The sequence below is a fragment of the Vidua macroura genome, chromosome 12, assembly GCF_024509145.1.
Source record: "Vidua macroura isolate BioBank_ID:100142 chromosome 12, ASM2450914v1, whole genome shotgun sequence".
Lineage (NCBI taxonomy): Eukaryota > Metazoa > Chordata > Aves > Passeriformes > Viduidae > Vidua > Vidua macroura.
Window position 1 is genome coordinate 14,141,005 of NC_071582.1, and position 16,429 is coordinate 14,157,433.

The 16,429-nt window shown below is 43.8% G+C and overlaps 1 protein-coding gene across 9 annotated transcripts in view; it reads right to left on the bottom strand.

Annotated features, from left to right (window-relative positions):
* The window catches only part of ZFAND6 (zinc finger AN1-type containing 6), a 36,544-nt gene extending 22,972 nt beyond the window's left edge, over positions 1-13,572 (bottom strand). Inside the window, exons 1-3 of one of the 9 annotated variants that reach the window (XM_053988147.1) lie at positions 13,468-13,482; positions 12,220-12,251; positions 10,671-10,761 (exon numbers count right to left, since the gene is read on the bottom strand). Coding sequence is in view for 2 of the 9 variants with exons in the window: in XM_053988143.1 (XP_053844118.1) it covers positions 6,532-6,533 (2 nt within the window). In the remaining 7 variants the exon portion in view is untranslated. Of the gene's footprint in view, positions 1-6,213; positions 6,500-6,531; positions 6,666-10,670; positions 10,762-12,056; positions 12,199-12,219; positions 12,252-12,984; positions 13,081-13,467 lie in introns of those variants that run through there. The other 8 variants (XM_053988144.1, XM_053988146.1, XM_053988145.1 and 5 more) reach the window with 8 other exon arrangements.
* Between the last annotated feature and the right edge of the window lie 2,857 nt (positions 13,573-16,429).

Consider the following 16,429-nt stretch of genomic DNA (forward strand, 5'->3'; position numbering starts at 1 on the left):
CTGCCAGAGAACAGATTGACACATGGCAAAGTAACAGCACTTTCTAGAGAAAGAAAAGTTCACAATATAAAGGAAAAGTACACAAACGTAGAAAAATGCAGGCCAGATCACCAACTATTTTGCTTGGCATATTAAAGCCAGTGTCACACTTCAGAATGGATAAAAATGGGGAGAGAAAAAAATCTGCTCACAGGATATTGAGCTTCAACTGTCAACAACATGTGGCTTTCTATCATGATGCTCATTCCTTTCCATTCACAAACTATAACCAAGAGGGCTATTATCAGGAATCAGTGGAAAAAAAAAGAACAAAGTATTTTCCTTTTTATTATGGTACTGGGTCAGAAACAGGAGGGTTATCAGCAAGAACAAGGCCCTTTAGCTTGGCCTAAGGATGCAGCCACAGGCACAGCAGCTTCAGCTATGCTGGTTCCGCAAGAACAGCAGCCTCGCTACGGCTTGGAGAAAAGCCCAGTGCCCTTACACTGTCTCCCAGAAATCTCTTCTGTCTCACTCCTTTTGTGAGGGCAAAAATCCCCACACAACTGTTGAAGAATATTTATATCCCTTACATTAAAAAAAAAACATTAATTTTAACCCATAAGCCTGCATTTCAAAAATCAATTGTCCCATTATAAAACTTGATGCTGCTCAAGGAAACTCAGCAACACTGCAATGCACATTTTACACTGCATATGCCACCCTATTTAAGTTCACCAGGCTGAGCTTTCAGGCCATACAAAAAAGTTTTAAAAAATTCTTCATTTCAGGCCTTGACAATCTGAGAAATTAAGGTATCAGAGCTGCAGCAAGGACACAGGTATTATTCAGAGAAGACTAATGTTCCAAGCATTCTGATTGTGTAGTGTGGGATCTGAGGATGAAGACAGAAGGATAAGTAGGTAGCAACTAATCAGGGATTTATTTATATACAGAATGACTAGGTATAAACTTAAGACCATGGGTCACAGTCACATTATGACTTTGCAGAATAACAAGCTAATTCCTGCAGAAAGAGAGACCAGAGGCAAGAGCCAAAAGCTTCACAGACACCAAGTAAGAGAAAAGCAAATGCAGGAACGCAACAAAATCAACCAAGTGACCAGAGTGTGAAATGAGATTTTTTTGTTGTTATACTGAAGAAAAAAATTAAAGCAATTACTCCACTGCTATGCACAGAAGTTTTAAGATCACTTTTAAATGCACTCAAAGCACCAAGTTTCACTGGATTTATTAAGAAGGCGATAAAGTCATGCCCAGATACCAGACCATTCTACAAATCAAACACTCCTTTATCTCAGCACTGGTCTTAGCCCCTGCATGGTTTGTCACACACAACTGATAATTTGTTTGTTATGTAACTAATAGTAATACACTTACCTTGACCTATTGTTACTAATGCTGCCTTCCTCCTCTCCAAGGATACTTAAACAAACCCCATGGAAATATGTTGTTACTCAAAACAGTTCTACTGAGCCATTCTGAAGTTTTTTCCCTAAAAAGCATTTCAGCAACGTCCTTCCATGTTGCCACAATTTTCTTCTCTTTCTTTGCACCTTAGTAATCAAATATTTTGGTATAAAATAAATACTTTTCTTGTCACCTTTCACCTGGAGAACAACGGTTGTTTGATAACTAATTCTAATTAATACCTACAAAATCATTTAAAGACTTGACACCAATATCCAACAGCATGCCATACTAGCATGATATTTGGATAGTATAATCCCAACATGAGAAGTCTGGTGAAATTCATTTAGAAAACTCTCTGGTATCAGCAACTAAAGCTACCTGATAAGCACTTTACCTGAATCTGAGTGAGGTGGGCAAGGAGAGCAATCTCCAAACCTTTCAGTTTAACACTCACAACCACTTCTTTTGCCCCTACCTTGATAAGGGTGCAGATCCCAATGCAAGGTCATCCTGTTGCACAGAAAACATTCCGGTGCATGACAACATTGCACTGCATCAAGGACTTGATTGTACCTGATTTTACACAAACATGTTGAATTCATACAAAATTCATACAAGGGGTAGTAGAGAAACAATTTTATCCTTCTTTGTAGTTTTGTATCCTCCCTGTCACCCCATCCTTGAAACCAGCATGATCAACAACTCACTGAATGTTTTCTCCTGGCAATCTAAATTAGAGATAGCGTTCTGTATAAAATGCATTAATATGTCCAATTTAGGTACAGAATACTACATTTATGCCTGAAGAATCAGTGGTTCTCTCACTGCAAACGTATTTTAAACCTTAAGTGGAAAATACCTGCCTTTCTCATGCAATATTCTGCTTTCATCAACACAATTATATTCCACAGCACACACATGAAAATCATCCAGTCTCCTGCATTGTTCAAACTAATCGTGAAAACTTCAGGCCTTGCTTAAAAAAACCACACAACGCAAAATGTTTCAACGAGCCCAAAACACCTCACTTCCATCTCAGAAATACCTCTCTCAAGCTCCCATTCCAATTTGATTATGAAGTTGGTATTTGTCTCCCTAATCCTTCACATAAATAAAGATGCATTAGCATCATGAATTCCAGGACCCACTGGTAGAATGCTGTCTTAAACCCTGGGCTAGCTATACTGCTGGGGTGGCTGCCAGGGCCTGCCAAGCCAGCCACACTGTTTATAGTTTAGTTCTCCAGATACAGGATTATTACATTTCAGACTGACAAATACCATATCCTGAAGGTTAGAGTCTTGTGACACAAATACATCCTGGCAGGGCAGAACAGCTGAGCAGGGATGGTCTTCAGCACAGAGACAGTCTGAGCTCCTGCAAGACTGCTGAGGCATTAAGTTAAAGGAAGAACTGTGGTTTTAATAAAACTGCTGCTTAAAAAGGAGCTACTTTTAGGAAATACTCAAATGAGTGTATTCATTTGTCTAAGTAATACCCAAAATACTGTCTTAAGTTGATCTAAATGGAGCAGAAGATGGATTGAGTTAGGATTTAACTCAGTTTATCTCTTAATGCACAATTTAATAGCAAAAAAAGTTACTTCTCAAATGAAAAAAACCCTCAATTTCTTTCAAAAACTGGAGATTGAGCAAAGATTCCCAACATGATTGAGGAAAAACAGTTTTTGCACTGTCAAAGCTTTGTTTTAGTTAATCTCAGTTTAGCTCAAAAGCCCTATAAACACACTTGGAAGAAGGGATCTGTTAAAAATATATCACCCCACCCCTCCAATTAAGGGCTGAGAAGCTTATGACACATCTAAGAGATCCAACAAGAACAGGGAAGAAAGACTCAATGTTCCTGATACTTCTAAAGGTAAAAAAAAAAAAAAAAAAAAACCAACAAAGCAGGTTTAAAAATCCCAAACATGTTTCATGCCTCTATTAAATGGATTTTAAACTAAGAACAGATCCAAACTATTTTTATTCTTTTGTAGGTCATGTGCAATTAAATGCTTATTTTTACAAAACCTTATTACAGTGTAAACATCACTGGGCAGATGATCCGCCCCACCCAGAGTGAGCTCCACACCACAGGAGGACACACAACTATCTCCTGAGGAGCCCTTGTATCTGCAGGAGAGGGCTGGTCCTGGGCACCAATCTGCCCTGCAACAGCAGCTCTGTGCTGATCCTGCCTCCTCAGCTCACCCCTTTCCTAGAAACTGCAAGAAAACCTGTTAGAGGCCAAACCTCCCAGCTAAAAGCAAGGGCAGGTGTCCCTTTTTGGGGGTGGCTGACAGGCTCTAGGATGACATTATTCCTCTCCCCCCTCCCTTCTGCCTTGGGCACAGGGCAATTAGCAGAAATGATCCCTAAACCACTTGGGAAACAGGGGGAGGAAGAGAAGGGGAAAAGAGCCAGTTGGGCTGGCTCCAGCCAGGAGTTGAGAACAATTTGAGCCAGCCTAGTTGACTGTGGCTGCAGTGCTCACAGAACCCCTCTGCTGGGAGCGTGCAGGAGGCCCCACGTGTGGCAGAGAGGGCCCGACAAGCAGAGGGGATCCAAAGCCCACATTCCTGGTTTCGGGGTAGGCAGCAGCCCTCCAGAAGGCTTAGGGATATTTTAGACAGATCAGCCCATGGCAGGCACACAGCCTGCTCCAAGTAGCACTGAACAGGACCAGAGTGCAGGGTCACTGTCCAGCTCATGCTGGGCCACCCACCTCACACTGGGCAGTGCCACCAGCAGCTGGTGGACTGTAGGGCACAGATGTCCTTTGTCACAAAGAGGGGAGATAAAATTTTGTCCTGCATTTTGTACACAGGGTTACAGTGAATTTTAAGAATCTCTTATTCACATTAGAGATGTATATTCCATCCTGGCACAAGAAGCAGACACATAAATCCCACAGCACACAACACATTCACAGTGTTTAAGATCTGCAGATGGAGCATGTGCAGGAGAAGGTTTTTATGAACAAGAAATGCTGGAACAACCAATCATTGTGCAGGGACAACACAGGTCCTGCCAGCAACGGCTTTGAATGCAGGCAAGAAACATTTGCTGTAGCCTGAATACAGAAGTTGTACAGCTGTGCCAGCAAAGTGGTATGTTTATCCTTTAGGGCAGATTTGCTTTCTACAAACAGCCTGCATTAGAACTGTATACATGTGGCGAAAGAGTTGAGCATTTCACTCCTGTGTTGAATAAATCAGCAAAACTGGTCCCAGATAATACATCTTCCCTAAGTTGGGGGCCAGAGGGGACTCAAGAAACATGGCTGCTCAGTGATCAAGCAACAGGAACCAAGTTGACTCATGTATCAGCTTTTATCTGGTTCTAAATGAAACCAGTTTTTGGCTAAATGCAATATTTAATAGCACACAAATACTTCAGTTGGCTTCCTTTAGTTTCAGCAATTCCAATATACTTACTCATTAGTTTAGAGAAATTCCAGCTAACTCTTCTTGCCCTCTCACCTCATACACCTGATCTAGCCACTTAGTCTTAGGCCTAGCATCACATGGAAGTTAAGAAATTAATATCCAGGTATTAAACACTTATGTATCCTGGTCTTAAACCCAGTACAAAAAACCTATCCTAGCTCTCTGCTAAAAGATATAGTCACTGCCCATTCTAAAATAGTATTTTCAGGGTTTAAATACAACACAGGGCATTTAAAAATGGCATAAACAGATAAAGGCAGCAAGAGCAAATTAGTAATTCAGACCTATAAGCCACGAGCCCATGGCAAGACACCAGTGTGTCAAGACACTGATATATATACATAAAAGCAATCTATTCCCAGCATTTTAGGAGAAAACACAATGGCTCAATGTAAAACTGAAAGAACGAGCTACACTTTGAAAATAACACTTGTTTACATTCAGTAAAGGTCCAAGCAATTGCTTTCCACGGTCATTTGAAAGACTGTTGCTCAATTTTTCACATCCATTCTTCTATCACCATGACTAATCATACAAAATCCATCAAACTTCTTAGACTCAACAAGTACTGGGAACATGAGTCTTTCTTTCCAATTCCCAGGAGCAGCTGTGTATCAACCCAAGTGATTTTATAAAAACAGGAAGTATTTAGGGAAGTAAGAAAATAGATTTCCCAATCTGAAAGCTTTGTTCTGTATGCAGCCTCATCTAATATAGAAAGGGTGACAATTAAAAGAAAGTCTTCATTCTCATTAGAACCCCCCTGTTTCCTGCCTCACCACTTCCTGCTCTCCTCCCTCTCACCCCATCCCATGCCACCCATGGCAATTCATACTTTTCCTGTTCCTGAAGCCCATTCAGATGCATAAAGTGTCACTAAAAATACCATATATGATATAACTGGTGCAGAAACTGAAAACAATCTTTCCTCAAATAAAACACCTGCTACCATTAGGCAATACAGGTTTCCAAAGAGATTCAGACCAATTCCAAAGAAAAAGAAAATTCTCCCCCCTCCTTTTTTCTCCCCCTTAGCTAGAAGGGTAATAGCTGCAACACAGAGCAGTAACACTTCATTTTTTCTGCCTGTGGTTGTAATCAGAGCTCTTACAGACCCAGACACCCTACAAAACTGATTAAAATTGTGGAAAAAAATTGCCATGTTTTACATAGTTTTTACATATCTTTGTTCTAAATGCTAAAGATCTGCGAGACATTCTCATCAAGAACAAACACACAGACAACAGCACAGCAGCCTTCAGTGATACAACAAAGGACAATTTAAGACAAATGACTTGGAGCAAATGCTATCACTGAATAATCCCACAGCAGCTGTCATAATTAGTTACCTCCAATCTCATCAGAATCAGGGAAGTTAGAGTTAAAATCGAGCTCTCTTCCTGTAACATTGTGTAACTCCAAAACAGCAGCATTATCCACGCTATTTTAGAATTAACATTTCTCCATAAGATAATGTGGAACCGCTCGATTCTTCCACGCCAGAACACCCGGTGCAAGGCGAGAGATGACAAAAGAAACTCGGTCAAGTTTGAGTCTCTCAGCACCTTATTTCCTGTCTAAAGAGCCCTTTTGTTCTGCTTCCCTGCATAAATGTTAATATCCTGCCATCATTAGAGAGCGAAACGACGAAGGAAAGCCCCACGCACATGAACTCCACTGCCCCGGAGGGCGGAACGACGGCACACGACGCGATTAGAACGGCAAAATTCCTACCAACACGATCTCCACAATTTTCTGTTCGCTTCACCCCAGATTAACTTCACTTGGAGCTGCACTTCGGCGCAACCTACCGTGGGCACGGGGCCCGCCCTCTCGCTCCTATTGGTCGAAACAGCGGAGGCCCGCCCCGCCGGCAGGGCTGCGCCCGCTGATTGGCGGAAGGGCCTGTCCGTCACGTAAAGAACTTTTCCTTGCTAGCAGGTTAGGCTGGGCGGGCTCGGGCACCCCGGGCGCGCGCTCTTAAAGGGACCGTGCCCCGCTGCCGCCGTGACAAACCCGAGCCGCGGGCGCAGCCCGGGACTGATGCCCGGCACGGACCCCGGTCCCCGCGGGGCACCCACCCCTCCTGGCACCTCGCTCCACCACGGGGGTCGGGGGTGGAAGAGAGGATAACTCCCGAGAGGGCTGGGAACGCTGCTCCCGCGGCAATTACACAACTGCCGCTTGCTCCACTTATGGGATAAAATTAGCTGTGGGTTTGGAGCCCATCCGCGCTTTAAGGGTGACTGGAGTTACCCTGGGAGGCCGAACACACTATATAAATTAGTAACCCCGGCTAAAAATACATCGGCTCGCCGGTTCCAAAGACTTCCACCCATTTAAAGCATGAGTCAGCAGGAGCTCCGCAGGAAGTGACTGTCTCCATCCCACAAGGTACCACGGCTTCTGCCAGAAACTTTTTGTGCTTATTCAGGCTTCACTTGACTGAACAAATTTGCAAAATCCTGGTCACGTTATGACAGCAGCGTTTCTCACGGCACAGCTTCCCCTCAGCACTACACAAAAACCTGTATTCTAGATTGAAAGTGGTTCTTTTTCCTTCGTGCAAACACAGATGTGGTTCCCTACGCAACTATCCAGTGAAAAGATGAGTAAAAACAAAACCAGGCTTAACAAATATTTCACAAGTGCAGATAGAACACCTGGTTCAAGACGAACCTTGCCCCATCCTAACAAGCAACACAGGGAAGAGCCAGAACACAGTCAGTGTTCCCTCCTGTACCCACAAATATCATCATCATTACACAAGACTTATCTGGGTAGCAAGGCTGCCTTACATAAAATATTTTCACGTGTTTAGTGTAAAATAACTAAAAACATTAAGCTAGAGGAAGATAAAGCACTTGTCAGCACAAGCAGATTGGGGTTGTTTTTGTCGTGTGTGAAAGCAGAGAGGAAAAACTTGTTTCTGGTTCTTGTCACCTTTCCCAGTGCTGGAACTGCCTGCCTTCCCTTACTTCACCCACTACCAATACCACAAACCAGGGAAGTTTCAACTTCCCTAATACAGATTAATGAAGTCCAAGGCAGTCCAGCACACTGCTTTACTGCAAATACTACGCAACATCAGGAAAATATTTACAGCTAAGTGCTCCCTTGAGCTGTGATAACACCGAAAAGAGCATAAAAAACACCCTCAGGAAGGATATTTACTTGTGCTAAAACGATGAAATTGCACATTTTGTGTTAGCTATTTTAAAGCAACCTATCATGCCACAAATCCAAGTACAACTGAAAAGCAGCAATTGGTTATAAGTTGATATGTATGAAACACTACAAGAATAGAATTAACAATATTCACAGAACTTCCCCCACAACACCTAAAATATAAACTGAAACAACCAGACCTTAATCCTTGCATCTAAATTCAGTGCCCCATGAAAGCCAGCACTGCTGGAAGCTGATCTGAGGTCCCCTGAGCATAACTCACACTTGCATGACACTTTTTTTGACCAACCCTTATCTAAGCAATCAAAACCAAGAAAACAGTTCACACAAACAAAACAGACCAACAAAGTATCTCAGGAACCAATCTTGGAAAGCTTCAATTCAGAGCACATTCACTTTAGGCCCATAGAAACAGCAGCACAAGTCACAAACTATATCAACCAAACTGTTGAGTGCTAGAAGACATGACAACCCTATAGTCAAGATTGTTGTTGGGATACTTTAAAAAGAAGAGGGGAAAAAACCCAAACCTAATATAGTATTCCAAAGTCTCCAGCTCTGTTTGCTACCACAGCCGTCTCACCACCTTGTAATGGCAATGAAAAATAATTTTTATCAACAAACATCCCACACTTCAGCTCGTGCTTCTGTCACACAGGCAACTAGCAGCTCTTATCACTACAGGGGAGATGTTCCATCCCTTTTCCTCCCCACCTCTTCCCCCCTCAGGCCCTGCTGTCTGGCCAACTCCTGAAACCAGCTCTGGTGCTAATCAGCCCCTTCCACCTGCCTTGAGTCTCTGAGCTGGCAGAAGTTTGGCCAGCCTCTGATGAGCAAGAGTATGGCTTACCCAGAGCAGAAGAGGGATGGCAAAGCAAACTCAGCACTGGCCTCCCAGATTTTCTTACCCCATCTCATTTAAAACCAAAACACACCCACACCTAACTGTCCTAATAAGAAAGCCCCAAGAGTAATTTGCTATCCTCATAAAAGTGAAGATCCCCACAACATCTGTGAAGTGGGGTATCCAAACTAGATTCATGGTTGACCTTAAGGTCACTGGACTAGAAATCACAGGTAAACATATCTGTATCTAAATGTTGGGAATCCACGCATTTAAAAATTGCCATTCAAGTCATTACCCCATGCTGAAGGAAATGTAGTAAAACTGGATTGTAGTGAAACCTCAGTTTCTGCAAGAAGCCATCTATTTTCCCTCTAAACACACATACATTCTGGGAAAACAGCACAGGCACATTTTAAGGTTCAGGCTCAAGTTAAGCCTTTGGTCCTATTACAATATCTGTAGCAATAACAGAAAAAAGGAAAACAGCAGATTGCAGCTGCAAGAACACTAAGCAGGGAAGCTTTCACAGCAGTGTTAAAAAAAATCAGCTTGCTGCCACCCAACTTTGCACTTGGGCAGTAAGAGAGCACCTGACTCTCATTTGACTATGGTAATCATGGAACAGCTAAAAGGCCATTTGTTCTCTAATCTTACACACACAGAAGACAGCAAGTTTGGGAGACTTGACAGCTCAAGAGATCAGGAACAGAGCCTTCCATCTGTAAGTCACCAGTTCAAACAGAGACAAGAATAGTAGTGATCAAAAGCCACATGTGATGGCTGTTCAGGGATTAGATGAAGAGATGGTTACTCAATCCAGGCCCCAGCAGATCAGTGTGAACCACAAAAGCTTTTCTTCACTATTTTGCACCTGGTTTTCAGTCCTGAATCCATGACATCTCCTGGATTCTGTATGCGTTAATAAGTAGCAAAGAAACTGATCTGCTGCATACACACACTGAACTGGCACTGGAGAAAAGGACTTTACCCTCTGGTTGTCAATGATGTCTGCACTACACCATGCTGATTTTTTTCATTTTTATTATTATAGTTCAGACTTTTAGCTTTTCTTATTACTAGAGAAAGTTTTCAAAGTAATATTTAACTTCTCATTCCTTTCACACCCTCAGATGCTGTAACCCTATTTATAAACAATAGTTGCCAAACTTGCTGTGTATTTCTTAAAATATATCAATTTTAAAAGTACATTAGTGTAGGAATTTCAGAACTTTGGCATTTGAGAAATTACTCTGAGACAATATTATAAAGCTTTTTATCAAACCTAAAAAACCCCATTATTTCATGAGTGCCATGTCAACATAAAGGCAGTGGGGAAAAAATCCCTATGTGGAGAAACAAACATTCCTTTTCATTTTATGCATTCTTCAAATCAGTCTCTGCAAAGTCTACTAGCAGTAGCTCCTTTTCCAGCCTGACTTTAGTTTTGAAAGTCTGCAAAAGTACCTGGAATTTCCAAGCTGGATAAGCAAGATGAAAACAAGTTCAGAGTGTATGTTGACTGAAGGTCCCCAGAGCTTGGGTTCATTGTCCTGCTTCAAACACCACTACCAAAAACAATCTTCTACAGAAGCCCAACAATACACAGTTCATAGCTCTTAGTAGCACATTACTTCCCGAGAATGAAATTGCTGATGAAAAGCCAAGATCCTAGAAACCTAGCAGGAAACTTATCCTTAGCTGTAACTAAGGAGGCCCTCACGTACAAAGAATTCAACTTGCTATTCCAGGAGTTTGAAGAGAACAACATACCAGACTGATGAGATTTCAGTAATCTTGAACTTCTGAGATCCCTCTTGCTGCTTTCAATCCCAGATGTACTACTGCACTGCAATAATCAGATCTGGAAACAACAAAGAGGTGCATGTGGTAAATACGGAGAGGTCTGCTGAGCTGTCTGGCCAGCAGCACAGACACACCAGACAGACACATCCCACTGGGTAGTTTTAGCAGCTATCTCAAACCACTCAAAGCTTAGCTAACTTGAGATAGTATTAAAGTTCCAGCATGTTACATCCCAACTCTTTCTATAAAGGCAAAAAGCCCTTAACAGAATCATTTGTCCCTGCCCTGTGGCCTCCTGGCCTATGAAGCTGGACATTCCTCACAGGTTTCAACTTCTCAGCAGCTGCCATATGGGTTTGCTTTGGGGTGGTTGTTGGGGTTTTTGGGGGGTGTGTGATTTGGTTGGGTGTTTTGTCCTTTTTTTTTTTAAATCAGAACATGGAATTGTATCTCGTAGAGCTGCACAACCAAGGTCTCTGGTGACAGAGGACAACATCACTTGCTTCAGCCAAAGTCCTTGAAAAAGGATCTAGACATTTTAAAAGACACTTCCTTGACATCAAGTATCTCTTGGGTGGAGCAAAAAATAAGTATACTACAGTTTCCATTGAATTCAGCATAGTCCAAGTGCATTTATACATAAGCTATAATAATCTTTGTAGGTCAAATGAAGTATCTTGAATGCAAGTCGCAGCCCATTCAGTATTAAACAAAACAAAGTGCATAGCAATTAACTGCCAAGGAAATTGAGCCAGAAGTTTGTATACTTCCAATTTTCTCAGAAATCAGACCGATTAATACAGCTGTTACAAAATGACACACTTTCACAGAAACAGGGATTACCTTTATCTGTAACCATAGCAACTTTTCAGTAGTTTGTGTTAATGTTACTCACCCTCTGATAACTTGCCACTATCTCTTTCAAGCTATTTGTGTGTAAGGTTTTGAATGTGCTATTTGAGACCATGAAGTAACAAGAAGTTGAAATGTAAACTTACATTCTTCAATCACACTCCTCTAAGTATACTGTCACATACAATGTTGTTAATTTTTGCCATAAATTCATGATTAGTCAAGAAGCTCAATAGTAACAGATTAAAATAAATTTAACATGAGTCACAGGTTTTTAAAACAAACATTTTAAGAGGTATTCTATGAAATATATACAGGAGACAGTTTTCCCACTAGCGAAGAGTATCTTCTTCTCTATCTGCAAAGTAATAAACCCAAGGAACTATGCCACTGACATGTCAGAGACTTTGCTATTCAGTACCAGAAGGAACAAAAATCCTCCCATTATACATTTATTTTGGCCTGAACAAATACAAGACAGATCAGAAAAGAGCTTGTCACCTTGTTCGATGTTAGGTGATAGTAAAGAACAGGTGTAGGTACCTCAGCACTACAAAAACAAATCAGATAAAATTCAAAGAGTAAAGCTGTAAAAGTTAGAGGACAGACAAGAAAGGGACAAAGGAATGAATTGACATATTTACTTCCTCAATTGTTGACTTACCATCATCCACAGCTCAGAAGAGGATTAGCACTCTGTGCAAAAAAATTATTTAAGACGACACAAGACAAACAAAAACATTTACTTGTAAGTAGGAGGAAAAAGAGAATAATTTATTTCTTTTTTTTCACTGAAGTTCACAGGGCAGCTTACCAAGCTGTGCCCTTCTCTTTTCAGTGAAGAGTTTGGCACAGTTAAGATGTGAGCACAGAACCTTAGAAGAATCGGCACGCTCTTTGCTCCCTGTAACTCTTATGCAATGACACCTATTATAGGACAAGCCCGGACAAACACTCGGGAAAGGACTTCAGAACACAACGGCGTACTTGAAGTCAACCCATGCAGGGGGTGAAGTAACCACCAGGGTTTTGCTGAATGCCTCCACATTACACCAGCACATATGGTAGAAGCTTCTGTGTTTTGCTGTTGCTGCTGTTGTTATTAGCAGTAAGGTAACTGCCCTTTCTATTTTCTAAGGTTACCCAATCCTAACATCCTGTGGAAACAAGAGTGGATGTTCACACCCTTTATCTATCACTCCAGGCTTTTGGCAAAGCCTAGGAGGCAAACTGGGTTAAATCTCACAGGCTTCCTGGGCGAACACCAAAACAACAACAATAACTTCCCATAAAGCAAAACGCCAAAGTACGACAGACTTTACAAGGCTTAACCCTTGGTTTAACTACAAGAGTGGTACAACACAAAGCGCACGTTGGTTCCCGAGCACCCCTGTCCCCACACCAGCCAAGCCCGCTGCACTGAGCTCACCCGAGGGGCGGCGGGGCCCGCTCCGGGCTGGGGGAACCGTCGGGCGGGCAGGGCAGCGCCGCCGGCTCCAGCGCGGTGCCGAAACCCCGCGGTCCGTGCGGAGGGCGCGGGGCCGGGCCCGGCCGGCGCAGCGCTGGCGGAGGGCCGGCTCTGCCTCTCCCTTCCACCCAAGGACACGAGTACAAACACCTCTGCCCCGGGATGGCTCCTGCGCACGCAGCCGCCCGCCGGGGGTGGGGAGAGGAGGACGGAACCACCAAAAAAGGCAGAGAAAGAGCCGCGGGCCCCGCGCCCGCCGTCGCCCCGCAGCCCCCCGCCCTCGGCGTGCGGGGGTCGGGGGTACGAAGGGGGAACCCTCCCCACAGCCCCTCCGCCGCTCCCGGGGCCAGTGGGCGGGCGGCCGCCGTCCCCCCGCCCCGTCGCGGTGCGGGGCCGCGGCCACAGCCCCGGCCCGGCCGCCCCGGCCCCGCCGCGCTCCCTCACCTGCGCCGGGCCCGCCGCGCCCGCCGGCCCCGCTCGCTCCTCGCCAAACTTTTTTTTCCCCTTTCTCCGTGTTTCGTTGCCCTCGGAGTGACGCGGGCGGGCGCTGATTGGCGGAGCCCAGGCAGGGAGGCCGCGGGGAGCGGGAGGCGGCGCTACGGCCCGCGAGTAATTATTACACGGCGACGGCGGCGACGTGAACCAGCGAATGTTGTTTAAAGGGACAGCGGCCCGCCCCACGTCCCCCCCCCCCCGCCCGCAGGGGTGACCTGAGGCGAACGCGGCGGCGGCGGCAGGGCGAGCGGGCAGCGGTTATTGGGGCGGCGGCGGCCGCCCTCCTGCCCCACAAATAAATTCATTTTGCTGTAAAATACCCATGGAGGCGCCTGCTGCCGCTCCCTCTGCCCTTCAGGTCCGTGAAGGGGAAGGTCTGTCCTGGCGGGGCTTCCTGCGGGGCTCAGGGGCTGTGTGGGGTCGGTCCCTCACAGGCCCCTCGCCTTCTGTGCCCTGTGGGAAGGCAGCGGTGGCCTTGGCGTCTCTTCTTAACTATGTCACCTGCTTGTGTTTTCTTCTCTCCTTGTGGGGCTTTGAGACAATCCACTACAGCTTCTTTACATGCCCACCATTTCCATCTCACACTCGATATATATGGATATATTTACTTTTTTTTTTTTTTTTTTTAATACAGTTTCCCCAGTTGTCCCAGCCCATACCATGCAGGGAGGTTTTAAAGGTGAGATTTAACGATGATGAGTGACTTGATGGCTTGAAGCAGATATGGAGTACAGGATTCCAGGAACATGAAACAAATAAAAGGAGAATTCTGTCTGTGGATAGGGAAAAGGAATGGGCCAAGGCTCAAGTAGCTGGCAGGAGGTGAGTGGAGAGTTTTGGAGGAGGGAAGGAAGAGTGTGCAGTCATGCAGCCAGAGAAGCTGAGGTTGGGTAAAACATGTTCCCATTTCATACAATCACAGAATATACTGAGCTGGAATGGTCCCATCAGGATCATTGATGTCCTAGAGGTACTGTGAAGAGATTTAAAATTTGGGGTCTTGTTTTGAGCAGAGGAAAGCATTGCAAGGGGACACATAAAGATTTCAGCAAAGATAAAATCTAAGCAAAGGCTTCTCATTGCTAGGAGCTTGTTATCACCCATGTTGAGAGCTGAGTCGGTAGATCCATAAACCTGGAAAAAGCACTAAAAGGGAAGAAAACACCTTATTTGTTTGTTTGTTTTGAATATCAGAGCTTGGATCAACACTAGAAAATGCTGGTGCAACCAGCATGGAAGTGCTAGCATAGCTTTACAGCTATTTTGGTAGAGATTATTCAGTCTTGGCTGCCTTTGCTGATGCAATCGGTTTTCCAAATGCCAGGTTGCATGAGCATAAGATGACCTGCATTGCATGTGGATATCACAGCATTCACCACAACATTATTTGGAGCACTTTCAAGGTCTTGGCAGTAATCATAAGGAGCTGCAGGGAGTGATGATTGCATTCCTCCCAGCCTCTCCATAATCATATCTTTTTAAAATGATTTTTTTTAAACTTGAATTAATTCCCTCTGGTTGTTCTTGGACTGTTTTCTTTGTGTCAAGTTTCATCTCATTATTGGAAATATAAATGCAGAATAGCAGGGCACAACATCCCCAGTGTTCAGGAAAAGGCCAACTGATTGTTCTGCAGTTGTGAGTGACCAGCACAGCAGCTGGCAGAACAGCAGCGTCGATACAAGGGAAATGCAAACAGTGAACAAGACAGACACCTCCTGCCAGGAGTTACTGACCAGCAACACATGGTGCAACAAATGTTAAGTTGTGGCATCAGATGTCAAGGGGGAGCAGCAGAATGTTCAAATGTGATCTTACTCAAGTTGCGGGTGACGCTCATCAGATCTCATGTGCTGAAAAGAGAAAACTCAGTTACAATAATGCTGGAGTAAGTGGGGTTTTTGGAGCATTCAGAATCACTATGTCTGGTACAGTCAAAAGCTGCCACAGCTCAGAAGAGGCAAACAACCTCTAGGAAAATAGGGAACACAAAGTTTTATGCCATTTGCATTAAATAAAGCCAGTAGTCAAGTTGTCTCTGAGGAAGAAAATTCCCAAACGAGATGGCCAGGTTTATTCTTGGGGTAGAATAAAGGATGCATTTAAAAATTAAATGTACATGTTGTTCTACTGTGAATGAAAAGCATAATATTGAAGTAACAGTGTTCAGTTTTCTGATTTGAGGATCTAGGGACTGATAGGCTAAAAAGCCTTGCTGAAGTCAAGTAGGATAAGGATTAAAAGGGAAGTGTATAATCAGAAATGGCTTAGATGTTGACCACCCAGAGAAGAGCATCCTTGGCTTTGAAATCAGCTGAAGAAGTCAAAAGTGATTCTGAGCCAGCAGCTGCAAGCAGAAGCCTGTTTTCTGTGGACCACCGCAGAGAAGGAGTTGGAGGCTATTGGTCCACCTTAAGTTGATCAGAATAGTTTTTATTTTTAAGAGTGCACAAATGCTCAGCATGGGAAGCCTGATATTCAGTGCAATGTCCTTTAAGGAACAACTTCATTCTACTAGGCATCATTTTGCTTTGACAGAGAAATCCAAAAGAAACTCCAAACATTTAGGCAGGGGATCCCAGTCCAAGCTGAAACACCCAGGAGAGAGGTGAAAGGTTTCCCAGCTGTGCCAGTGATTTGATGATGTATGGCAAAATGGTGAGTGGTAATCAGTGAACATTACTTCCTCTTCTGTAACGTCACAACTGGAACAGTGTTTATTCTCCTTGACCTACATTACTCAGATCTGCTTTCATATATTAATGCTCTCATCGCCTTCATTCCCAACTTATTTTCATGGTTTTAAGGACTATCTATTCATATACCTCTTTAGAAAATATGGGCACAATTTTTCTGAAAGAGGTTTCTTCTGATTTTTACTCCCTTCTCCCAAATCCATTTAATCTATCTG